The sequence below is a fragment of the Chanos chanos genome, chromosome 3 (assembly GCF_902362185.1).
Source record: "Chanos chanos chromosome 3, fChaCha1.1, whole genome shotgun sequence".
Classification (NCBI taxonomy): Eukaryota; Metazoa; Chordata; class Actinopteri; order Gonorynchiformes; family Chanidae; genus Chanos; species Chanos chanos.
The window spans coordinates 17677501-17705327 of NC_044497.1; the positions used below are offsets into that span (position 1 = coordinate 17677501).

A 27827-nucleotide genomic window follows, 5' to 3' on the forward strand; every position below is an offset into this window, starting at 1 on the left:
CAGAATCCATTATGAAGATGGAGCGGTTAAGTGAGTGGAAAAGCAGCGTCACAGTGTCTGTCATACGTTTCTGTCATCTGTGCGATAACGAGCCATCCTCCACAGGGTCCTCTTCTTCTCTGCCGTGTTAGCGTTGTCACTGCACACCACTTCACCCTCCACTGGAGTATCATCTTCTTTTTTGGGCTCCTGTAGATAGAAAAAAAGAAGTCATCACCTCTGCAGTCACATGCCTTAGACTCGATATGACCGACACATGTTTGTGCTATTAAAAAAGAGGATGGAAGACACACTAAACTTATCATTCTCCTCTTGGGCAAAAAAAAAAAAAAATACGCCCACGACAATTTTAAAGGTATCACGGGACAGGAAAAGGAAAAAATCAATTTTACGGCACTTAGCCACATTGCAAGTGCATGTGGCTCAGAGCATTACAAGAGAAAAATGAGTTCAAGCCTGAAAAAACAAAAAAAACGAGTAAAACCGGGAGAAAGGAAAACATACTGGGCACTATGAGTTTAAGTGACAATACAAATATATTTTGGTGTATTCCAGCAAAGAGGATAGTGTACCCACTCAACTTCATTATCAGAGGGTTTTAATATTCTGTACTCACTACTTTGAAACATAACTTAACAAACGTGGCTTTTCATGGCATCTGTTGCTGGATTAGATCATATTACAGTGTGGATTAGCTCAGATTACAGTGTGGTATTGTAGCCTTAATGTAAGTGAGAAGCTGGTGAGATTGAGCATGGTCTCACCATGTCCTCCGTATCCTGCAGCCAAAGGCGGATGAGTGTAGCCAGGGTGTAGTAGAGCACCAGGAGCATGATGGGATTGACGTAGTGGTGCCATTCCAGTTGGGGGTTGACCTTGAACATCCAGGTGTGAGAGCAGTCGCTCTGGACGACAGGTGAGATACCAAACAGGCTGCGGAACAAAACAGAAAAAAGAAAACAGACAAGGAAAAAAAAAGAAAAAAGAGGGAAGCCAGTGTTGATATAGTCAGTTGGTATTCATTCAGATATCAGTACAGTGTTGGAAATATACATTAAAATGCTAATGAACTGATGAGCTACTGGTGCTCTCACAGAGTGATCCTTTGATATTAGAATAGCTACATCTTTCAATGTCCCTGTCAAAATGCATTGTGTAGCGCCTCCTGGCTGGAAAATTATCAATCACTAACGACTCATCCGTGAGTATATGGACTTTGAAAAGCTCTATTCAAAAATTCATTTAGCTTGAGACTGCTTTTATTAATTGTCCAGAAGTAGAGCACTAAAAAGTTTCTGATACTGTTTTAACTTCTCTCTATTTAAATATTTACAGAATTTCTGTTGTACGATGCTAAGATGCCCTACAGGCTAATAAAAAGCCAGACGCACTGGTGAGAAGCTTCCAGAAGATTAAGCACTGATGCAAAGATCATAGACTTTAACAGTCAGTGATTTAACAGAGACATGGATCTCTAAATCATTCAGATTCTCACCACGTCTGCCACCCTCTGGGACTCAGTAGATGGCAAAACTTCAAATAAAACCCACCCGTTTGAATTAGCTCAAATAGTCAATTTAATCATAAACATAATTGTGCTCTTAGTTCTCTTCTCATTTTATAACATAAACACCCACATTAACACAACACTGAAGATGCAGTGCATGGTTACTGCTGTATGGGAAACTGGCCTTGATTCTGAAGAGGCCAAGCTAAGAGCTATGGTATTCACAACAAATCAGAAAAAAGATATTCGATAAAATACGACTGTGCAAGGCTACTATTTAAATGTCACCTCTAAAGTACTAGCACATGTATACTGTGAACAACAAAAAAAAAACATTAAAAAAAAAATTTACTTATGACATCCATCTAAGAAAACTGAAAAATGCAAATGTAAACTAAATTCAAACAGAGAACCTATATATGCTACAGTGTAAACTATGATTGCCAACAGAAACTGTGTGTGTGTGTGTGTGTGTGTGTGTGTGTGTGGGTGTGTGTGTGTGCACGCGCGCACATGCACGCATTGAATAAACGAGGAAAAAGTCAAGGAGTACAGAATAAAGAATGAACATTCCAAATGTCTTTTTCATTTTCAGTTTATATCAAACGTCTTAAATCGACCGAGATTATTTTCACTGTGTCACCTTTGGCTGCTGGTATAAATAAAAATGACCACAGCAACAAATAAATGTCTCCACAGAGCCAGCTGTGCTGAGAAAGCAATGCAATACGCAGACATATGCTCCTTATAGCTTAAAGCAAGAGTTAGTGTTGGCTCTACATTATGTACTGCTTGTTCTTTATTGCAACCTCAGCCAAAGGAAGAAAATATGAGGTGAAATCTGTGGTATACTCATTTAAACCAAAAAAAAGAAAAGAAAAGAAACTCCCCTCTGCCAAACTGCCAAATCCTACTGCTGCAACTGGCATGAGTGTGTAGAAGTGACATTTAAATGTAGATCTGCGTAGGCTGACAAGATTTTAGGCAGGGACGATGTCAAAAGGCAATATTTATAATGAAAATATGTAGAATATATATATATATATATATATATATATATATATATGTATATTAAATAGAATTAAGAAAACACCTCTTTTCGAAAGAGGAAATCTTAGAAATATTAGTTTAGTGCATTCAAACGTGTGTAAGCACATGTACACACACACACATGCAGGCACACATACATGCACATTTGCATACACACGAGTTCTCACACAGGTTCTCTAGCAGAAACCCACACAAGATGACAGCCATTTGGACTTAATCTGGGGCTCGTCTAAATGGGCTTTTTTCTGCTCAGAGTAGATTTACTCTGGCATGCGGGACAAACACAAAAGCATACATACTCGGGCTACAAAGTGAGCGCAATCAAAACCATCTTCACCACAAGCAGCAAATTACAAAGCTCCCTCTGATTGTGTCTTTCTTTACATTTATGTGAGCTGTATTTTATTTCAGCCTGTGTCTTGCCAGATCATGCAGACACTTTATGTCATTAGTGGTGGCCATGACAGCACATTGGATGCTTTTGTGCTTTAATTTAAGCGAGAAACTGCTAAGTTGTGCAAATCCATCCCACTCAGTGCGGTCACGTAAGAAGGTTCGTTGGACTGTTCATTTGCACAATGCAATGTCTCTCTCTCTCTCTCTCTCTCTCTCTCCCCCTCTTTCTCTCTCTCTCTATTACTCACTCTCTTATGTTCACTGTTTTTTTTCTAAGTCATTGTAGTTCCAAAGGTAACAGGATTTGTAGGCATGTGTGTCAGTTTTACTTGGCCTGTTTCAATTTTACTGCAGGATTTGGTTAAAAGCCCTAATTTAAAGGCACTTTCATATGTACGGTATTTGTGTCATTTATAGGGGCTTTGAAAGTGAACAAAGTGCCAGGCATTGTGTGTGTGTGTGTGTGTGTGTCTGAGAGAGAAAGAGGAGACAGAGAGGCGCAGAGAGAAAGAGAGAGAGAGAGAGAGAGAGAGAGAGAGAGCGCAGAAGGACACTATGTAACATATTCCAGTTTGACCCTTCCAGAGATCTTGCTGATTGCATTTATTTGCATTCCTGGGTCATGGTGTGTAAATGTCTTGTGTATTACTGGCTAGTTGCTTCCAAGGCATTGTGACATGAGAACTTCAAATAAAGCCGAGATTTTGGGCGGATTCTAAAGCGTTCTGACAGCTGCTGAGTAGTGTTTGTGTTTTGTTGTCAGGTACATGTTCTAAAGGGGAGGGTATAACACGTTTTAATGAGAAACAACAGAAATGCAATCAGTCCTACTTAACAACTAATGGGAAACCTGGAGAAATGCTACCAGCTTGGACAAACTGTTATGTTCCACAGACATCTCTAGCTGTCAGCAATGCACAACTCAGGCTGAGTGTCTTTATTGTAAGAGCTTTAGATGAAGAGCTAATTTAGAAGAATTGCATCTATTTTACTTACTGGCCTTTATGGAGTCAGCTTTAATATATACATATTTTTTGTACCACTGCTTCTTGCTCACGATTTGTGTAGAGTTCCCTGAAACCAGCTGTGCAATTTTAGCTCAGGCCAAAAGCCCTGGAGGAATAATGAAAACCACCTGGCTGTGAGAAGCTACCACTGCCACCTCTCTCTCTCTCTCTCTCCTTCTCTCTCCCTCTCTCTTTCCCTGTCTCACTCTCACTCTTTCCCTGTCTCACTCTCACTCTGTCTTTTTCTCTGTCTCTCTCTTTCCCTCTCTCTTTCTCTGTTTCCCTCCCTGTTTAACTCTAACTCTGTCTTTCTCTCTCTCTCTCTCTCTCTTGCCCAACTTCTCTCTCATTCCCTCTCTCTCTCTTTCTATCCCTCTCTCTTTCTCTCCCTTGCTCCAGCCCCCCTTCTTTCTCTCTGGGTCAGAGAACAGGATCTGAGTGGGTGTACGGGTTGCGTAGGAAGAGGATTTGAAGGTTAATGATGCTAGCATTTGTTAATTCAGTTCACAGTTCATAGCCTGTCTTCCTGTAGAATTTTCAGCACAGCCAACTCTTCATTTAAATAAGGACAATAAAGACATTCACTTTTACTGAAGCTCAAATTAGATTCTGCCCTTTACTATAGATTTAAGTTCAAGATCATTTAATAGCGAAGTATCAAGAGCAAAAACTGGATGAGTTAAGAGAACGGAATGCCAACATAAACACACATAGATGTGTCTGGGCCTTGAGCGAATGAAGTCTGGGGGTTAATTGTGCCTCAATTAGACACAAACCCGGTATCACTAACAGGCACTTTAAGTGAGAGCGCAATTCAAATCCCACTGACAGATCCTAAAACAACACCTAAAACAGGTCCTAAAACAGCTAGCAAAAGCAAGTAAAAGGAACTCTGCAATGAGAAATCCTTGGAATACACTGCCATTGGTAATCTCACAGGACATTAATCTTCACTGTTGTCTTGGTCATACTTATTTAATATCATAAATTATGATTGATGATTTGAAATAAAGCGTTCCGAACTTCAGGACTGAGCACGTCTCCAGAAACCACCGTCTGTAGCACTGTCAGAGCGCTGTTATCTCAAGGAAGCTTTTACGACTTAAAATACGGTCCGGCAAAAAGTGACTGCCACACAAATCAAAATTTTAATGTTTGTTATCCCCTTCGGTTCATAGTGGTTTGTTTCACGCGTGTGAGTTTTTACACAAGGGAAGGTCCTCCAGGTGGACTCAGCCAATAAAATCAAAACACAAAAGTGTCACGACATTCCATGATTCATGGATTATTAACAATAATCGAACTAATACCTATTGTTACCTAATGGTGCAAAAGGACACACAATGTTCTCATTTAAAATGTATTATATTTAATGTATTGGAAACCATTTCTATAGGTCATGTCCTGAACACTGCTTTGGTAGCGTTAATTTTTTCTTTGAGTGAGTCCTTGTACAACCCCACTTGTATGCTCCTCATGACATAAACGATTACTCCAAACATGTATATTTCTTCAATACTTTTTGCCAATATCTGAATGGTATCTACACAAACCTAACGCAGACTAGACATAAGCACTGAAATATCCACTTCTCTCTCCAGACTCCCTTGGACAGCCCAGACAAAGCGTTAGTCATATGAAATACGGCGAGTGTCAAACACGCTCTCGTATGTTGTCTGGATCGTGCAGACACTTTATGTTGCCTTTAATCTCAAGGCACACTGTCCAATGACAAGCCAACATGCAGGAATGCTTCAGCTTTGAAACTGGACCTGAACAGCAATCTCAGATGTGTAAGATTCCGACACAGGTCAGCTATGTGCCTAAGCATGATTGGAAACCCTGGTGTTGACTGAGAGCCACACAGATATGTAATTCCCGAAAGCAGCAACCCCCTCCTGACTGGACTTTTGATTGATTTTTTTTTCTGATTTCATACTTTTGCTGTAATCTCATTGGTCACACTGACAGAATATTTGCTGTAACCACTTAGAGCCTCACTCTTTCATGTATGGAGTGTGCATGTGGAGACATCAATCACGCTCTCATCTCACTCACTCTCACTCATTATCTAAGCCGCTTATCCTGATTAGGGTCACGGGGGGTTCTGGAGCCTATCCCAGCGCTCATCAATCACGCTATTAATCCCAAACTAGAATGTGAGAGCTACAAGATTTGAAAAAAAAGTATGATCCCCAATAACAAAATGAAAGCTAAAACTTTCTGTAACTCCGCACAATGAATGACTAAAAACCAACAAGAGGCTGTTTCCAAGTGAACAAAATGACTTATGAGCCAATCACACGTTAGAGGCCTCCTTAGTGTGACGTTAAAGAGACAATAATCCACAAACATTGACAGCATACAGTTTTATGACTCCGATTACGGTTGGATGATTGAGGATGAGTGATTCCTGACCTTGCATAGTGGTCTCCTGGCGGCACGGTGTCCTGGAAGAACTGGAACTGGTAGAGGTAGAGAATGACGAGGTGGCCAGCACTGAAGATAGCCATCAGAACACAGAGGCAGCTGAAGACCAGGGGGTCAAACGTACGACAGAATGACCACCAGGTACACAGGCCAAGGAAGGCGAAGAAATACACAGTGGAAGTGAGGGAGGGCAGCATGATACCTGAAAGAACACAGGACAACCAAACATACACACACACACACACACATACACACACACACACACACACACACACACACACATACACAAACACATATTCAGCTATCCATACATCCTAATGCATTGTATGTTGAATGTTTGTTTCACAACTTTAAGTTCAATTCAAATTAGAAAGTATATTGGTAAACTGGAAAGTACATTTGAGCTTTTAATGTAATTTACTCTTTCATTTTACAAATTGGTCAAGCAAAGCAACATGCTTTTTATGGATCACCTGTCTCTGAGAGTACTGCTTACCTGTCAGGCCCAGTAATATAGTTACGACTACTTGTCCTGCGCTGGTAATAAGATTTCCAATGATTTCTTTCAGTTTGGACGCCACGTCTGCTATCTGTCGTAGGATCTTCATCTTTGTACTTTCCTCAGGTTCCCCCAGCTCTTCCCCCTCCTCTTCCTCCTCCTCTTCTTCAGGCAGATCACATTCATCACCTCCTGCCTCAAAATCCTCCTCAAAGATCAGATCATCTTCCAGCTCCAGCTTCTCATCTTTCTTCTCTTCTTCTTCTTCATCCTCCTGTTCCTTAGGGAGTAACACAAAAGCATTCAGTGATGAATAAGAATAAATTCCCTTTATATATCAAGTAATTCACTTATGGTCGCATTCATTCATTCTTTCATTCATCCACTAGCAAAACACTGGTACAAAGTTCATTTGTTGTGACCCTCCATCATGGAATTCCACTGGTGTAAATGAATCTAGCACAAACAATGCCAGATGAATTTCCAGTGCAGTGATTATATCGTGTAGGAAAGCCAAGACACTAAAGGCAAGGACTTGTAGATAAAGTGAAACTGTACATCATTTCACTAGAGTCTCCTTGTGGGATTATATGTTTCTAAATTGACAGACAGGTGGATAGATAGATAGATAGATAGATAGATAGATAGATAGATAGATAGATAGATAGACAGATAGATAGATAGATAGATAGATAGATAGATAGATAGATAGATAGATAGATAGATAGATAGATAGATAGATAGATAGATAGATAGATAGATAGATGCAGAAGCCAGACTTGATATGGACAGTCTCCTCTATCAGATTAATTCCACCTACTCAAAACAGGGGTGCTGAGATCAAAGTGCCACTGCTCCAGCTCAACAAAGCACAGATAATTTAATCAAACTGGCCGTCATAACTCAGCAAAACCCAATTCCCAAATGTCAGAGAACAATATCAATGGTCGCAAGGTTATATATATACATATACATACAGACCAAAAAGAAAAAAAAAGAAAGAAAAAAACCCTCATATGGTTTAATCAAATAAAGACTTCATGCTGGTGATATTTTTTTGACATGAACTGGAAGTTATAGAGATGACAAAGGAAATGAGAGCTATTCTAAGATTGGCATATAATAAGTAATCCCACATGGTGAATTCACCTCAGCACATTTCATTTCTGGGCATGAAAAAAACCCAAATTATTCTCCTACTGTAAGTAGATTAACTGTAGGGTAATATAAATCTGCTGACATTTTGGCGAGATATGGTGATCTTGAGCTCAAAGTTGTTAGCATTATTTCCTCAAAGTGTCATTCTTTGACTGTTCCTGCTGACATTTCTAATAGGACTGCCAGCAGTGTGTTGACTCTAAAAACAAGGCGACTACATTTAGATTGGCAGCAGTGGTAGATCCAAGATCAAAATCATTCACATGTCTTTGAAATGGGCAAACTTTTGAAAAAAAGGAGACTTAAAACCCATCTCCTTTTCAATCGTAGATCAACAGTACCAAACTGAAATAATAAGAACGGACAGCTAATCCACTGTTTATTTGGAAAGGGTCAGAAAGTCCACATGAAAACTCCTTCACGGTCTTCTCTACTATATCAATTTTTCTGTGACAATGAACTGGCGTTCTGTGCATATATCTCCAAAAGAAAAAGACATACAAACACCGACCAATCTTTTTAATGTCTTAATTGACTGAACAAGTTTCATCTGACGAAGCGGAGTGGGTTTGTTTATGTTAGCTGAGCGTTCCCACGTGTGTGTCTCCTGGTAGGTACTGAACATAGGCATTCATCAAAGCTGACAAAGTGTCTCTGAAATTTCCTCACAGTATCAGGTTCCAAGTCATCATCTGCTTTCACAAATAAGCCCTCATACCAAATGAAACTAGGAAGCAAACATGAGTATTGAGAGGAACCTTCTGGAACCCAGTGTGTTGATATGAGGGTCTCACTTCTTAACTAGAAACCTTGACTTCATTTCCTATTTTAGATGTCTGAACATTTCCACCAAAGCCTTTGTCAGATACCGAGTAACTATAACTCCAATAGTGACATATCACACCTTTATGCCATGGCAGCCCTAAGAATAAGGAATGGCCAGTAGTCTTAGACCTGAATTAAAGGCCCACTGCAGTGTAAATGACAAAAGCCAGGGCGATGAAATTAACAGTCCGTGTAATTGTCTGACTCATTAAGAGAAAGCATGTCCCATCAGTCAGTATAATGGTCAATCACACTGTGCTGCACCTGTTCAGAGTCCACAAACAGGTATACGTTTTTTCATTGGTGGAATGAAATACCTTGCAAATCTAACCTATGTAAAAGGAATCTGAATAATATCATGCCTGACAATAATATGTTACATGCTAAAATGTATGCCAAATTTGGCACTAAAAGGGTGGGTTTGCTCTTCGACAAGTATGTAATTCGAAAGCTAATTGCTGGTGTTCTTTTTAATGAAGGCAGTATGTTAAGTGCTGTCCATGGTACTGAAAATTAAAACTGTAATAATTTTCTGAGAGGAACTGATTATTGGCTTTGGCACAAAAATGTGCTGATGGAGGCAATGAGAGAAATAGCAGCATGGTAATAAATATACTTTAAGCACTGCGGCTTGTTATGCCATCTGTGACAGTCTGATGTCCATAAAAGCCTTATCACAAATATTCATCAACAATTTTAATCGTTCTTTCTGGAAACATAAATAAATGTGAACTATACTGACAAAATACAAGAGCAAAACAAGAAAAAACAAACTTTTTACACACTTTTTTTTCTTCATCAGATTTTAGACATCCTGACCTTGGTGAAGGGTTCGTAAAGTATTGGCAATATGTACTCTCTGATTTCTGTTCTCTCCACTATACAGTGCTGTAAAGACCCTGTTAATGCTGATCTGTTTTGAAGAAAGTGGGAGAGGGAGAGAGAGAGAGAGAGAGAGAGAGAGAGAGAGAGAGAGAGAGAGAGAGCACCTCCTCAGGGCTGAGCAGTAACAGTGGTGTGATTTAAATGAGCTAAGTCTCTTAAGCCATAAAGAGCTTAACACAGGGAGGGGAGCATTCCTTCTCATTACCAGCCCTAAACAGCAAAACAGCGTGCAAACAGTTTATTAGCAGAGAGAGAGAGAGAGAGAGAGAGAGAGAGAGAGAGAAAAATGATGTTGGTGGGGGTGTTATTTGTGAAGTAGAGTGTGAGAAACTGTAGTAGAGAGAAGTAAATATGTAACTGCATGTTCACGTGTGTTGAGTGTGTGTGTCAATGCTTGCCTGCCAAATTAGCAGTCCAGCCGCTGGGCACTGAGCTCCAGCCTGGCACTCCGACGTATAGAGAATATGTGTTGGATGTGCTGGGGGAGAGAGAGAGGGAGCAAGAGAGAGAGAGAGAGAGAGAGGGAATGAAAGTGAAAGACAGAGAGAGACAGAGAGAGAGAGAAAGACTGAGAGAGGGAGAGAGAGAAAGTGAGAGAGAGAGAGAGAGAGAGAGAGAGAGAGAGAGAGAGAAAGAGAGAGAGGGGGTGAAAGAGAGAGAGTGAGAGAGAGACAGAAAGTAAGAGAGGGAGGAGGGAAGCAGTCTGGTAACTTAAGCATCTCTGCCACCGAAAACACAACACCATTTAATGTGCTCCAGATGTGCCCCCCCCACCCCCACCCTACTCTGCACCTCAACCCCTCCTCACTCTCTTCTCTCTCCCTTCTTTGAGTGCTGGAATGCAAATGTGTTGTTAATGGGAGCAAAACAGCAAAAGATTAGGAAGTGCTGGAGCACTGCTCACTGTGTGTCCTGCGGTAATGCAAATATTGAACCAAGATTAATGTTGCATGGACGAAACCTTTCCTGAGTTTACGTAGGGTCACATTTAGTGGCCTACAGCCATGCCTAAGAGACTGACTGAGTATAACATTAAGACACTTCATAAAAGTGACCAAATGAGCAATAACATGGACTTGTGAACCATAGTCAGAAAATGATTAAAAAGAATTAATGGTGCTACTGTCAACATAAGTAATTCAGCAAAGAATGACAGAGAGGGAACAGTGATGGTTCTAGGAACTATCTATCTATCTATCTATCTATCTATCTATCTATCTATCTATCTATCTATCTATCTATCTATCTATCTATCTATCTATCTATCTATCTATCTATCTGTCCACCCGTCCGTCCGTCTGTCTTTCCATCTACATATGTATGTATGTATGTATGTGTGTAGATGGATAGATAAATATGTAGATATATAGATTCACACATACACATAGGCACAGGTATCGTATAGACACAGAGGGGGATACAGATATAGCAAAACGGATATCATATAAAACTAAAAATTGCATCATGAACAACAAACCAAATGCTCTGGTAAAATGTATTCCAGGACACATACTCCTACTGTGCTCTGAATGCTTATTTAACCCCCACTTCTGCACTGATGCTCTGATCCTTCAAGCAAATGCCAAACTAATGAATCAGCTAAATGAGCTGTACTTTGGTGAAAGATACTGGGCAAACTTATTGGCACTTCTCAAACAATCAGTGAATCCAGAAGGCTCCAACCGTCAGTCTCTTTGAAACACTTGAGCGAGCCACTTGGATGGGACCACATTCGTCAGGTCCATGTCAAACAAGCCATTTACGTGGATAAATAACTGGCCTAGTCGCAAAAACAAGATGTGGCCAGGGTAACCGTCACAAATAAACAGATTACATGCCAAGACGGGAGGAAATTCGGCTGAGGAGCTGCAGCCAGGTCAAACAGGAGTGGGCTAGGAAAGGTAGGACAAAAAGCCAAAGCAAGGGAGGAGAGGGAGACTGAACCCCCCCCCAAAAAACCCAACCACCAACAAAAAAAATCCGTGGGCGATGTGCTTGAAACGAACTTATAAACATGTGCTGTAGCTTCATGTGGAAAGACGAGAAATCCGGAGCAAGTGTGAAACGTATTAGTAATCTATAGATCTATATTTGCCATGTAAGGAAAACTACACAGGCTAAAGGATGAGAGGTTGACAGGGGTCACAACGGATGACTTGGATCTCCATGCTACACTACTGACCGTTATAAACATCCCACAAGAGTGCAAAACTGATTGTGTTCTCAATCAGGCTCTCAACTGCCAAAGGGCTGTTTGACTGACCCCAGAAACTGACCTTCTCTTCAAACTTTTGAGAGGAACAGAACATTCTTATTTCAGCGAGGGGGAGAAAGAAAACCTTTGTCATCCTTTGAACATGAGAAGTCTCAGTCGAGAGAGGGATTTTTGTTTTGTCTAGTAAAGTTTTTAAAAGCATGGTTTCCTTAGCAGTGTGATGTTTATAATGTATTCCTTTTCAACTCTAAACTAGAATGCTTTATGCCATAATGCTTTATGTGTTGTGTAATGCAACAGGGAATACAAAATTATGAGCAGGTTACTGTTTTGATGGTAACTAAAGGATTTTAAATTCAATATACAGATCAAGTTCAAAGTGAGCACTTAAAGAAGAATCGATGCTCTTAAAAATATTTTACTTCTTACTAGCTGTATCAATTACAGTTCACACAAATCATGCTAAAAGGGGTCTAAATTAGGCGGTTTCAAGCTTGTGAAAGAAAACAAAGCTGAATTCTCACTAAGAATTTCTCTAAATGGATCCCCACTGGTCCACCAGTGGTAAGGGCCTTTATTGTTCAACACCAGCCACAATTTGAGGGAATATCTGACTAACAATCAAATGCAGACCATTTTTACTCATTTGCCTGGAATGGACTCAAGACACAATCTTTCGAAAGAGTAATTCATGGAAAACCAAAGGTAAAGTTGTGAAAGTTTAGCTGTTTAGTAGTTTTAGTTGTAGAAAGAGTCTTTGATAAATGCAGTCGTCAGCATAAAGGACTTTGACAAACTGACAGATCTGATCTACAGATCTGCATGCTGCCAAGGGCTTATAATTTCCCTGGTGACCCACCCCACCTACTCCTCCAATCAGAGGATCCTTCTAGAACATGAGAACTTTCACAGAATAATTGAATGTTCCATCGGTGACCTCGTCAATCCCTCCAACCGTTCCGGTCCTCAAGGGCATGACTTTTACTGCTCTAAATGCATCTTCCAGCGTTTTATCTCACAGCAGCTTGGACTTGCCAGATAACCGAAATGATGAGGGAAAGAGAGAGATGATGAGAGAGAGAGAGAGAGAGAGACGGAGTGGGAGAGAGAGAGATTGAGAGAGATAAAGAGAAAGAGAGAGAGAGAGAGAGAGAGAGAGAGAGAGAGAGAGAGAGAGACGGAGCGGGAGAGAGAGAGATTGAGAGAGATAAAGAGAATGAGAGAGAGAGGGAGATAGAGAAAAGTTCTGCGTTTTTGGAACGTAGTCGAGTTGATCAAAGGCAGGTTCAGTCTTGCTCTGCTCTGGGAAGGTTGCAGACCTTTATGCTCCAGTACAATGCAAGTTGACTCAGCCAACCCAGTAGGGACAATCTCAGCCTTGGGACACACAGCCCATACACAAATGATCTCTCATTGGTGTTCATCCAGACAGTAATATATTCCACTTATCATTCTCCCTACAGTTAGAGGGAACATAATTTAATGTTGAATGAACCCTGCTTTTTTGGTACACCTGGGAAGGGAACAGTACTCTCTTTCTAAAAGAAGATGATGGATTGTTGGTCTTTGGCCATTAAAGCACTGGGAAGAGGAACCTCACTTGAGAATCAATGAAAGCTCAAGGCTCAAAGCCCAAAGAGCCCAGAATCAGCTGAAGAGTGATGAAGAGAGAAGACATGTCTCCATTTCCAATGGTAATATGGCTGTGTGAGTGCTGTCTGCTTATGGAGAGGTATATAATGAACCATATTAAACAGAAACACAAGTCAAACATATCTTACTCAATAAAGAGTTGCTTAGTGAATCACAGGTTCATTTTCAGTCAAAACTGAGAGCATGTCAGCACGCTCTCCAACACGGGGAAACTTATTTTGGGCCAAACAAAAATCAACAAATGAAAGGTCCAGATCTCATTGCTCTACTTTTTTTTTTAATTCTGTAGTTAGATTCCATTAAAATAAAGTGCAAATCAAGTTCTACAAAGCGCTAAAAATTTGCTGTGCTATTATTGTCGTAAACATTTTTTTCACGGGATACCACCATGTGGAAGTTCTATTTACCACAAGTGGTAGCAGTTTGTGATCACGGCTAAGGTGTGAAAAAGCTTGATATGGTTGTGACCTGGGAGAGTTGTTCAAAAAGTAGACAACTGAGATCTACAGATCTCTGGATTCACCTGGTTGTCTGTCTCAAAGTCGGTGTTGTGTTGTGATGTGTCCTTCACCGGTGGCTTTTCCAGACTCCGACACAGCAGCCACGTGACGAGACCTGCCACGAACATGCCAATGTCCGGAATAAACACACGGATTCCGTTCCCTGCATCAGCGCCTCGGACACTGTGGAGAAACACACACACACACACACAAAGTGATAAGATTGGTATTTACCGCAGAACATTTTTTCCCCTGACTTTATAGATCATAACAATTTAAAGTTAGAAAAACAGAGAATTAATTCCCTCTCCATAAATATTTTGGCCCACCTCTTTGCCACACCAGTGATTAAAAACATAAGTAATTTAACAGGACCACCCTCTATACAAGTCCATAAATAAAGCATTCAGTCTTGCCTCAAGACCAGCCCACGAGTGCCAATACAAACCTATTCAAATTCATTCACTGTGTGAGAGGGCAATATCTGATGAAGAAATGGTATACAGCTAGTCCATGTTACGGTCCACTTTATGTGCTGTGCCATGACGTAGTAATGCATGGTCCATACTGCATAATGAGCATGAATGATAAAAAACAAGGAAGACTGAAGACAATATTCAACCAAGATGATCTTACATTTTACAAATCATGGCAAAACAATGAGTTGCAATCCCTTTTTAAAACACAGACAAAAACACTCTGTTCTACAACAAAGGACCAGAAAGATCTCAGTGTCCTCCACAAAACTGTTAGCCCGTCTGGTTCTCATTTCCGTGCTCCACTGAGCTGTGGTCACTGCAGTCGGCCCGACTTGAGTCCCTTGGCTCACAAACATTTTTAATGAAACCAATCCATTCAGTGCATTCGGGCCCGGGTTCCTTTTAAAAGGGCCGCCCAAATGCCCACTGAAAGCTGAAACTTCTCCTTGTTTCAAACTGGTCTGGGTTCGTAACAACACTTCTCAGCTGTAAAAGGCCCTCGTTTTCAGATCTTTAAAGGTTTACACAGCAAAGGTTAAGTTACACTGTAACGAAGTTGAAAGTCAAAGCTCCATATTATTTTAGAAACTGTGCGTGTTTGAAAAATTTCATGGGAACACACTGCTTAATGAACAAAACCGTGGGACACCTCAGCTTCCTTTTGATATCCCATTGGAGAAGACGCCTGGACTATAAAAATATAGTGAAATACCATGAGTGAACAGGGGAGAGTTGGTGCAAGGTCGCTCACAAAAAATGTCCTCATCTGTATTAGCCATACTGTAAGCTATTACTCTAACAGAAACAAGACACGAAAGTGTCTGCTTCATTTGTTTTGTTTTGTTTTTCAGTGTTTTTCAAACACACTGAGTGCTACTGAGTTTAAAGCTATACATAAGGTTGTTAGGTGCCAAATCTCATTTCAAAAAACTATGTAAGGAATCGAGATTCTCAGTAGAGTTGCATTGCTTCATTGTTGGTTGCATAAAGCCCTAAACAAATGTTTGGATACACGTAGGGATATGCTCCACATGAATTCCCGCTTTCAAAGAGAAGCTTCATCTGCAAGCTTGAACGCAGCCCTTTTGAAGTGTGCAATATTTGCTTCATAAAATTTAATAAGCGGCAGACGGCGCTAGTTAACGCTCTAGAAAAACACAAGCGAGGAGGGACTCTGATTGGCCATCGCAACACTGGCACTTTGTAATGACGCCTTCCTGTATCTAAACAGTTTGAACCATTGGTTAAAGCCCTCTTTCTTCTCATCAAGCTCATAAAAAGAAAACTCCGAGCTGGCAAAAAATGAGAGCTAGGCAGATGGCATTGATTTGGTCAGATTTGGATAGCGTTGTGGGCTAAACAACTATCTTTAACTTATAAAGTAAATTAAAGCTCTGAGATTGATCATCAGCCTTCACTGGAAAAAGAATAACATGCTGAAAAGTGAAAGAGCTGCAATATACTGTAAAAGATTCTTAGAGAACGCCTCAGTTATCAGTGGAGGTTTGCTGAGCTGTTGAAAGCCATTCATCATAAGTACATGTCGGTTTCACTTGATTTGGTTCTGCTCTGGTTGGTTCAGAGATTTGCTTTTGATGCCTGTGAATGGATGCAGAGAAGAGAGAGAGAGAGAACAGCCATAAGCTGGCACTGTACTCAGACTCTTGGCAAAGGATGAGGGAGGAATAAGCTGGCGAATCTACGCTGTGTCAATTGGGTCTAAGAGCAGCCCTGTGTTTTTACCTCTCTGGGGTGTTAAGCAGAGCTCCAACATTCAAATACCAGAGATCTGGAGGGTGAACAGACTACCTTGAGCACAGCCAAGACAGAATTGCTTAAACAAACTTTTAAAAACAGGCAAAAGAGCCCTTAGAAAACAAACTAAGTTTAGGTACCAGATCAAACACCACTTTAGCTTTGATAAGGGCAATACAAGACAAGCCCTTGTATTCAGTATTACTTCCAATTAGAAAAACAATAAATAATTTCTAGTGGACTTATTTGTTCGTGCATTTTATGTACAGAATCTTTAAGGCCTTTAATATTTTAATAATCTAGACTTATTTTTAGATAGATAAAATAATTTTTTAGAGTCTAGTTTCGACAAGATCTCTAATTAGTGATTAAAGTCAGTGCTGTGATATGTGGGTTAATTTGTCACTCATTTGCTGGGGTTGTGTTTATGTGTATTTCCACCACTGAGCAGATTACTTTCCCATTAGAGTCCATTAAACATTCCACAAAGACATGTCTGCACACATTATCAAACATGCCAAATTCATTTCAGAGGCCATTATATATGACCTGTGTTACGGAGAACACTGCTGTAAAGTCGAAAAGGCTTTAGGAAGTTCCGGAAATGTACTCCATAATGTGAGTGTTGTGACAGGTCTTCATATGGAAGGGCTTGAATGTATGGCGATCAGCCCTTAACTAAATGCATTTCAAAGCTCCATCTGGCCATCTGGTTGCCACGTAACTCAATCTCATCCACAAGACTGGTTCTTAATGAGGAGGTCTGTCACCAGGTTTTCTAGGCTTTATTAGTGCATTGAGATGCAACATGAGCATCACTGCTCATTTTATGGTAACAAAAAAGGTTTTCAAATTTTCAGAATTATCTGCTCTGTTGGATATCAGAATGGTAAACCTACTTGTCCTAGACATGCAAAAAAAAACAAAGATCTCCACATTGTCCTATTTTGACCCCCTGTATAACATTAAAGTACAAAACTGGAGAACTGTACAAAATATATTAGAATAGAACTGTACAAAATACAAAACAGCTACAATAATTTAAAAAAACAAACAAACAATTGAAGTATCATCATCAGAGGTCAGCGCATTATGAGGGACCACACACGTTCAGAGACACAAATTGTGGTTCCGAAGTGTAAACAAGCTAAAATTTCAGGAGGCAACCCTCCTAAATCAGCAAGATTTCATATCCTAATGCCAGGGGGTTAGGAGTTCCTCCCTAGCGTTAATTTCTGTAAACCGCTATGTGGTGTTACAGGTTCTGACGCCAGCTACACCAAGGACCCAAAACAAGCACTCCTCTAATGGAAGTGATGTGTGGGAACACTGGTGTTTTGTTAAGAAATATTCAATGTGTTCTCCCCCTCTCTCTCCCTCTCTCTTTTGTACAATTCCTAATTCCATTTTTTTGCCTAAGTATACTAGTGACCATACCAAACCACACTAGAAAACATCACTAAACTCAGTCAGTGAAAGCTACATTAACACAGATTTCTGGGGCACGACCTTCATGCATGGCCCATATCACCTGGAGGTCGAGGGGCAGTGCTTCTTCAGAGGGGAGGAACAGAAGAACCCCAGCAGTTAAAGTATGTCCTTCTTGGATAGTAAACTCAAACAGCAGCAGCTGCCACACTTTCAAAGAGTGAAAAGACAGGAATGCTGTTGTCAGTACAACAGAAAAAACAGCCAAGTCACCGCTGTCAGTTTTTGGACGTGTATTGAAACTCAAAGTCAAGACATGAGATTCATACTGAGATTTTCAAGTTGTTAGTTAGACATAGTTTGGCATTTACATCATAGATATCTTCACTTTCGAACATGAAATTTAATTAAAAAAAAAAACTTGTGTATGCGTTTCAGATCTTGTTCAGATCTCCCAGACTTGCAGTCAGTAGTGAAACTCCAATGTATGGCGACAGCGCTGGTACCAGACAGTCTGTCACTGGCTTAAAGCGGTTGCGTTAGATCTCCACACGGTAATTTCCAAATTCAATTTGACATTCAGTAATATCAGTGTCTGCCTAAAGAACTGGCACCAGTGTAATATGATTCATCCAAAAAATGACGTAGATTAAAGATGAGGATAAAGTGCTGATGATGGGACCTCTTTCTTTTCCTGTAGATCTGATTGCAACTGATACTTCCCCCAGATATGAGCTAACAGGATAATCCACTGACTTGATAGACGTGGTTCATTCGTTAACGTAAGGGACGGGGGGGGGGGGGGGGGGGGGGTTCTCAAAATCTGGCAGTCAACAAACTGACACACTTCATCAATACACCTCATCACCACATTAGCAATAACCATTCTTCAGATATTGTTCTAACAAACTAATGGGGTGTAGTTTTCTGGGGGAAAAAAAACCTAGAACATTTGCGTGACCTTTCATGCTGCTTTTTCCCAGTCAAGTCTCATTGTAACAACGTGCAGCTGTTTCAAACAAAAAAAGGGTTCTATTTTTGGTTAAATTTAGTGCACGTCTGAGCTTTTCTTGATTACAACTAGTCAAGATACTTCTAAAACATTTGGTAAGAACTGATTAATTCAATCTGAAATGTTTTAATGCTCTGAAACAAGAAAACTAAATGTAATTTAATACATTTGTCTCCCAGAAGGTCAGTATTAGGTGGACTATGGGCACCTAGTTCAAGAACAACAGTAGCAATTTAAACTTCACCTTTTTACAAACCGCATAAAAGGACTTCAAAGAGGGAAAAAAGAAAGACATTCTGAGGACATTGATAGTGTGGGGAACTGTGGAGCTACTTTCTGACAAAATGGAGGGCATACCTCTAGTCTGAATCATTCAACCTTCTGTTTGTTCAGTGAGTCAGCCCAAGGACCAAAGCCGCACTGTTACACTTGAGCCAGCAAAATACCATAGAGAGAAACAAATAATACACCCCATTTTATTCGCTCCCATGTCTGGCTCTGCTACTGAAGCAAAACCTTTGAAATTAATATTTAGCATTCTTTCATATGTCACAAGAAGAAAACTATTAACTATGTGTATACTATTAACTCAGTGGAGCTGAGTAATCGTAATAATATATTTCAATTCTAAAATGGCATACCAAGGATTAATTACAACAATTAGTAAACTATTCAGTAAGATTTTTTGGGGGGGTGTTGGGGGGGTTTATGTCTGCTTGCTCCAGGTATTATAAAAATATATGTACCAAAGTACAGATTACAGCCTAGACACCTCTGCGACTTCCCTTCTAATCCCTGATGAAGATCTCAGAGCGTCGCAAATTACAGATTTATTATTTGTACAGTAAATACAAGAGGGCCCAAATACACAGGTCAACCCTGGCAAAACATTGAGTACCCAGAGGCCCTTCAGCCTCTTCCCGCCAAAAACAACACGGTGGACAGTGGCGCGATTCAGGCTTTGCGCAGCGCTGCCAATAAGGATGTGCCTGTTGCTTTCCCCCCTTGTGTTTTAATGACCTTGGTTTAATCAGTGATTGATAGATTATGAAAATGCCAAAAATACCAGTTTCACTGCATATAAACACTCACGTTTGCTGTATGATTGAATAAGTCAAAGAGTAAACAACAGTGTAGCATGCAAACTATGATGAATTACTGCAGAACAAACAGTGGGACGTGCGTCACATAATGCCACACTGGTGATTAAAGAGCACAAACGGTTATTTAAAACAAGCCTGATTTTTCCCTTTTTTTTTTTTTTTAATTTAAATACCACGATATCTACTATAGACAAAACAAGACGCTTTACAGAGTGAGAGGAACTCTGCTTAGATATGGGCCATAGATCCCACTCCAAAATTGAAGGAAACAGATAAAACTGGACAATACTGTGCAGGTTTCAGACCAATGGAGGAAAGACTGATACGGGAAAATAAGTCTAGCCCCTGGCACAAACATTCACACTACCACTTCTCTGGATGAAAGCCTGCTCTACTTCACCGTTCGTTTTCATCAGATTAGAATTTATCTACATGTGAAAGGAAACAATGCAAGACTTTTGTCAGACTCACAGAAAAACAACCACAGTCATGTCTTGAGAGCATGTAAAGATGCCACAAAACAACTTTTTCTATTCTCTAGCTGTTTCTTGCAATACAGCTGATTCCCATGTACTTGTTCTGAGGCCTATTTAAAAGTTTCCGAGTTCTAGCAATTTAGATTTACCCAAGTTTTATATTACTAAGTTCTAGCAATTTAGATTTCCATTGAGAATTCAGAACTTATACATAAAGTAACACATAAACTAACACAGTTTTAGATTTTAGGTTTCCTCTAATCCTTGAGAGAATAAATTTCGTTCTTAGAATTCACAAGTTCTCAATACATACATGACACATACTTTTTCTTTATAGTTAGTATATATAGTGCAGTACTGTAAATGGAAGCTATCTCTCGGTGACAGTGGGGCAGGGCTGTTACGTAATGCGTGCTAGGTTATTTCCTGTAGCCCTGCGGACATTTGTTTTGTGCAGACTCTCCAGATGCTGTCTCTCCCTTCATAGTGAAGGTAAATTACAGGTGTCTGTCTCAGACGAGCCAGACTGGCATATTTTAACCATGCCCAGCTGTCTAAAACAGACACTCTTCACTACTGTGTTCCCTACAGCTCAGCGCACCACTTCCTGCCCTTAATCACCATATATATTCTTCTCCTGGCACGTGTAAGTTTATACAAGCAGCTTCTCAAACTTGGAGGGTTATGCCTCATTTGAAAGATGCATTTCAGCCTAATACCCATAGAGGGAAATCATGCTCACTAGCGGAAAGACTCCAATAGTTAAATCTTTCAAAACAATAATTATTATTAATTCAGCAAAGATTAAGAATAATCCTAGAGTCTAGGAATTGCATGTACACCTGAATGTCAGTCTTTGTTCGATGAATAGGACAGCCCTGGTGTCTGCCTGTTTTCCGAATATGTTTTCAGTACATATTACTTGTCCTTTTTGCAATAAATACTGTAGAAAAGTTGTAAATGATGTAAATGACCTTCCTTACATGGTGGGAAACTGTGATTGATAAGCTTGTGCAGTGTGAATAATTCTAAATTCAGAAGTGAGAGCATTAATGGCTCAAAATGAATTAGACTGAGCGGCATAGGTTCTCAAATGTAGGTCTTACTATAAAACTTCATTTAGCACAGTCTTTGTAGCATTAGCATCACTAACTTTAACATTATGAATCTGATATAACTTATGGCATAACACATCATAACCAATCATAACAACTGATATCCAACGACATAGCATGGTTATGACAAAAATTATAGTACCTCATAACGCAACCCCATATTTATATATTCCTAAAACCTTCACACTAGCAGCGCTTTAACCCTTGAGCAAGAGTGTTTGGTTGAGGCACCCAAAGTCTGCAAGTGGACGTGCTTCAGCAACTGATCTTACCAACAACTCTGGCAGGCAGGACAACTAGCAGCTTGATACATTCACATGTTTTATTCAATGAACATATGGGTTTAAACATTAAAACATTATTCTGTAATATTTTGTACTTTGTAGTGTATTTTTTGTGGTATGTAGTGATAATATTAACTGTTCTGTGTTATGTCCACAATACAGCAAATCTAAAGAATTGGAGGAATTTCGTTATCTAGTTTCAACTCCTTAACTCCTTTACATTCCCGTCTGAAAATAAGGAGCAGTACAGAAAGTTCTGGACTCTATGTCATTCTGAACCTTGCTTAGCAAGGACATTACTCAGTAAACAGAGACTTGAAGAAGAGTTATATGCACACTAGTAATATTTAAGAGTCATTTTTTCATTATTGCTGTGAGAAATCTTTATGACTCCCAATGCACCAAACAACACCACCATAATTCATGACTCTTTGTGTGTGTCTGTAAGTAAAGTACCACTGCCTGGTAAGGTTAAGAACAGGCATGGTTATTCTCTTATGTCTTCTTTAAAACTGTGGTACCATGCCTAAGCCGTAGAGAACTGAACATTTTGGCCATCAAGACAACTGTGTCATAACATAATTAAAAAAAAAGTTTGTGTCATAACCATGCTGTGTCATTTGACATCAGTGGTTATGGCTGGATATGATTAGTTGCAACGTGAAAAATGCTAAGCTAATGATGCATTCATGTCTGTAGCAATACAGTGTTACCTGCCTCCCTTTACTCCACAAAGAAAGACCTTGCTTTAAGATCATCTTGCTGGCTATGTATAACACTTCCATATTTAGGCCTGCGTGCAAAATTTAAAAAAAAAAAAAAATTCTAAATAAGAAAAATACAAGTGATAATAACCTGGTATAATTAACCAGAAGGCACAAATTTGTCTCTCTGGTATAATATCAACAGCTTACTGCTATTACTGCTATCCAGAATGAATTGCACAGAATACTACTCTAATACTTTCATTTTTGAGCCTGTGTTTTTCTACAATATGTCATGTCACATAGGATCCCTTCCAGAGGACCAAACCAGAGTGAAGTCAGGGAGAGCGGACAGGATATCTTTCAACACAGCGCCACGAACAGGTGTGTAAGCGGACACTCATCGGTGTCAGTCACCTGCCACGTTCCCACATGAGACATTGAGGCCTCTGCCATCACAGCCAAGAAAGAACGAGAGGCTGAGAAAGAGACAGTGAATAGCAGATCTACCGAGATGACACATGGGGGTTGGGCTGGGATGGGTTAAAAAAACTATTAATGTAATTATCACAGTTGGGTAAGGTTGCCTTTTATAAACTATGACGTTTACCATGTTTTTATGGCTTATAATTCCATTTTCTTCACCATAACCATGTTTGGATTCCAGGTTAAGCGGATACACTAGGGCTTTGTTTTTTTGTTCTTTTGATCATACATTGCACTGTTCTACATTCCACAGTGGTGAATAAATATTTCATCTCTAGGAAATGAAAACTGTAAAACACATTGAGGCTAAAAGCCGAGGGCCAAAGTATCAATAATTCATTAAATTAAGTGTGTGAAAAGATGGGATAAGGTAGCATTTTATCAACAGGTTCATTAGGTTTGATCCATACGTCAACACTTCAGTCACAGCTCTCAACACCGAGTCAGTGCTTTAAATAATGAGAGATGGTGGAAATGGTCCAAGGACCAATGGAATAAATCAGTGGAGACTTATGATAATTTATCAAAAGTTCAATGGTTGATATTCTTTTATATTTCAAGGACAGTAAGGCAAAGGTCTTTGATGGTTTTGCCTAGAAACCTTTATGAAACACAAAATGAAATATAAGATGTGTGTGATATTAAAAACACTACACCGTATACAGTCTGTCATGTCAAAGTCATATGAGTTTTGAAAAAAAAAAAAAAATCTTATTCCAATATGTTGCGGTATATGTTGTTGAATACTGGAGCGCATGTGCGTTAAGGTTTGTTGAGTCTGTCCAATATGTTGTTGTGACTGCCAACTCTCAAAGGGTACGTATGAAAGAGCCATTTCAGTGGATCATCAAATGCTCAAAAACAAGACTTAATTACCAGGCATTGTGGTTAAATAACTGGCCCAAAGATGATGTTTTCACTTCCTCAGCAATATGCTTGACAGATGTTGGTCAATATCTGTCTCTGATCTTAGCATCCAGACATGAAGGTTTTCATGATGAATGGAATAAAAGCAGAGGCAACAGACACACAATGTTTGCCATCACTCAGTTTATAAAAACCTTCGTGTTCACCTCAAAGTCGATGTGCATGGAAATGTGGCATCCGCAACTTCTACTTGGTCTTTTCCATAATTCCATCACACAAAGAGGAAATACGTAAGAAACACTTCACTAGTACAAACAATAGTCATCTTGTACAGCTGTTTCTTGTCTTTCAGCTCCAATCATGCTCTGTTAGAAGTGATCAGTGTGTGTTTCTGAAGATCTGAAGATCCCATCAAAAGTCACTGACAAACATTGGAGAATTTAGGAGGATGTTATCGCTTACCTTTCAAAACCCAGCTGTCTTAATGATTTCTCCCACGATGAACCTGTAAACAGGGAAAGATGGTGTTAAAACACTTCACATAGCTAAAGGTCACCCACAGTGCACGTACAGCAGTTATACTTTAAGTATGAGACATCACAGCATACATTCAGGACTTTTCAGCAGCTTTTCCTTGCACGACCATATGCCGGACACAATACATACAGACTCTTGATCACTTCATCATTTACTGGGAACCATGACTACAGAAAACCACCAAACTATGTGCCCAGACATTACTGTATATGCCGTGCACGGTGAATGCCTCCACCGTTCGAAAACAGAAGACAAATGATGACTTCAGCAGCTCTATCCGAACACCCTTACTCCAGACACAACACGTCCAGACTCCTAGCACTCCATCAGTTTCGGGAAATGACCTACGGTGTACCCGCCGAACGCAGTACGTGTTGTATTCACATACTTGGAGCACCTCATTTAGAAAAATACACAGATCTGAACCACATGTTCTGATTTGAGCCACACACTCAGGAAGTAGCAAAGCTGTACTGGTGAGAGAGGCTCGTGGGCAAGCAGACAGACAGGACGTGATGCATAAAAACTATGCATTTGGCAAAGCGCTTGACTCTCTTCTTCCTCCATTCCCCCATAAGCCTCTACCTCCCCACTCCCTTGGATCAAAGGTGAGTCTTAGAGAAGTAAGACAAGCTGTCTGCCCAAGGCATTCATTTTGCTGCCTGCTAGAAAAGCCCTTAAATCAGTTGAGGTTTAGTCTGATTCTGCACTCGTGTTTACATGCACACTTCCAGGTATTCTGAAATGCCTGGGGAGGTTTGTGCATGCTAGATTTCTCCTTTGCTTCTCTGCCAAGCCAAATGCACTAATGTTTTCTGTTAATCCTCCAATGTTTGAGGTAATGACAAATCTAAGTGTCAAAGCCTTTAAGGTAATCAGCCATAGCAATTAGGTCTCAGATTGCGTGGCAAGTATATTCCACAAGTTGAGTGGCATTAGTGTAGTGCTAAAGGTTATTGGCAAATCCAACAAGATCTCCATTCCAAAACAGGAAAATGGAGCCTGAATATTTTTGTAGCTATTGTGCACTGTTAGTCTTTCGTTTCCCCCTTAGTTTTCTTTCCCCCTTAGTCACAATCAAAATATGTTTTCAGATGGGATTATCCACACTCTGCAAGTATCCTATTTAAGTGTGTTGACAGGTAAGGCATTAAAATATGCATATTTTCATTTTCAGAGCATTGGTTTGGTATTTCAGGATAAACGTGTCCTCTCCAAACGAACCAATGGTATTTGCCAAGGACAACACGTCCATGTGCAGAATTTTCAGTGAAGTGATGAAATTACGTTATCCTTCTTCAATGGACACCTGTGACATGGCAAAGAAATGGGCTGGTATTTGCTGATGTTGGCCATCGGACAGGAAGTCTTTCAAGGTACCTTTAAAGATTCTATTATACATTATACATTATTCCTCCACAACTCCCTACTCTAAAGTCAGAGCACCTCCTCTGTGTTCCTCGAGGTTTCTCAGATCTTTACATGAGGTTAGTTATACCCAGAGATGAAGTACTCATGCTGAGCTTGTGATGTCTTTCCACTTCCAATATGTTCATCAGTTTCTATTTTTCTTCTTCCTTTGAAAAACACGCTTATTCCCAACAAAGGAGAAGTCATCTCTGGAGCAACATAAAAAGGTAATGTTGCGGTACAAAGAAACCAGACTGAATCTCTCATATATGATGAATCACAAATGTATTCTCCCTCCATTAACACAAGGTATTGGTGAGGATTTATTCAATGGCATAGGGAAAAAAAAGTCAATGAACAATGTTTGAATTCAAGGCTATGTTTTTCTAATATGTTGCTTTGGACTTCTGAGTCAGCTTACGTGGCTTGACCAGGTTTCAATTTACCCAAAAACTCAATTCACGAGGGAGGTCATGCCGAGTGGACACATTTGTATGTTCTAAGATTTGTGTATTTATGTTTTCAGACTCTTTCGGGCTAGAGAGTTTGGGAAGGGAGGAACCATCAGTAAATCCATTACATGGTCAACAGAATAATGATCCCATGTCTGTTAAGATGGTAAATTATATCAGAAATAAATGATACCACATATTATTCGAAAAAAACGACACTGGAAATCTAGATTTCAGAAAATCTGAAACAATATCATTCACAAAAAACGAAAAAAAAAAAAACACAATGTGAGGGACTGTTAATGTCCAATAAAAAATAAACGTTCAGACTACTGGATCTGTTGTGTAATAAAAAATAGTTTATCAAAGACCTTTTATCCAAAATGTTTTACTTGTGGTGTCCTGTCTTTTGTTGCCAACTCATAGAAAGGCTCATACTGAATGAGTAGAAAAGTCAACAGTTCCTTACAATGAACTGGCTCTAAGCTTATTATTGTAGCAGCTTCTGTGCATTGTTCTCGTCCTGGACATGTACAGCAAACAAGTGATCTAATAAAATAGTTTTTTCTTGTAATGCGATAAAATAAAGTGAACAGAGTACAAGTGTGCAATGGGCTGTCCATGACGAGTGAGGAGGATGTAGTTAAATGGAGGCACACAGGCGGCGAGAGGGAAATAGAGGAGCTGAGGCAACTGTTGGTGGAAGCTGATTCGGGGAATTGAAAGAACGTAATAAGGAACAGGGTCCAGAGCTATTGGAGCTCAGAGAAAAAGACCGAAACAGCCTAGCAGGGCAAAATAAGCCTTAAAAACAAACAAACAAACAAACAAACAAATATGCATTCATCAGACTGCACAATGTCATTACCTCAGCTGAACGTCAAATGATCTATGGTTGGTGTAAAGAACTGAACCCCTGAACTGAGACAAAATGGATTTCTTTGATAACCTGAATATGTGAAATTGACTTGCGACTTGTATTTAATCATACACAGGGGTGTTTATCTAAAAACATAGAGGTAAATGTCTTACACGGATATCTTTATACATAGAGACATGAAGAAAAATTGTGATTCATATTATAAAGGAATGCCGGCTGAAAACCAAACTGTGGCTTGCCAGCAAAAGGTCTGCTGGGATACATAAGCTTTGAAGTGGTTTTAGCTTTTCTTCCAACGCCCGACAAAATGACACAGCTCTTTAACTCTCTCTGAATACCTGAGTTTAACTGGATCACTCAGCACGGTCAAATGAAATCACTAATTTATTGAAAACAAAACTCCCAAAAATCCGAAACCTTCTTTAACTGTACATTCTAGGATACTTGGGAATTATTCTGTTGGTACCCAATTAGTGTTTCATGGGTCATTGTTGTATGTTTACCCAGTGCCTGTATTCTACAAAACCCTCATATCATAACCATAGAGTGAAACCACCATCTAGAGCATTTGCTAATCAATGATCATATCCATTTAGACCTTCAGTAAGTACAGAATAGTATTAATTTTAAATTGACTTCAAAGTATTCACTGATATAAAAGGTTCTTAATCGCTCCAGGAACATGGGATAATCAACAGATAATACTATTTCCAC

The 27827-nt window shown here is 39.7% G+C and overlaps 1 protein-coding gene across 1 annotated transcript in view; it reads right to left on the reverse strand.

Moving 5' to 3' along the window:
* The window catches only part of piezo2a (piezo-type mechanosensitive ion channel component 2a), a 93797-nt gene that overhangs the window by 32981 nt on the left and 32989 nt on the right, over nucleotides 1-27827 (reverse strand). Inside the window, exons 4-9 of the mRNA XM_030767388.1 lie at nucleotides 24297-24339; nucleotides 14149-14308; nucleotides 6887-7169; nucleotides 6379-6592; nucleotides 765-933; nucleotides 67-189 (exon numbers count right to left, since the gene is read on the reverse strand). Coding sequence (XP_030623248.1) covers nucleotides 67-189; nucleotides 765-933; nucleotides 6379-6592; nucleotides 6887-7169; nucleotides 14149-14308; nucleotides 24297-24339 — 992 coding nt within the window. The remainder of the gene's footprint in view (nucleotides 1-66; nucleotides 190-764; nucleotides 934-6378; nucleotides 6593-6886; nucleotides 7170-14148; nucleotides 14309-24296; nucleotides 24340-27827) is intronic.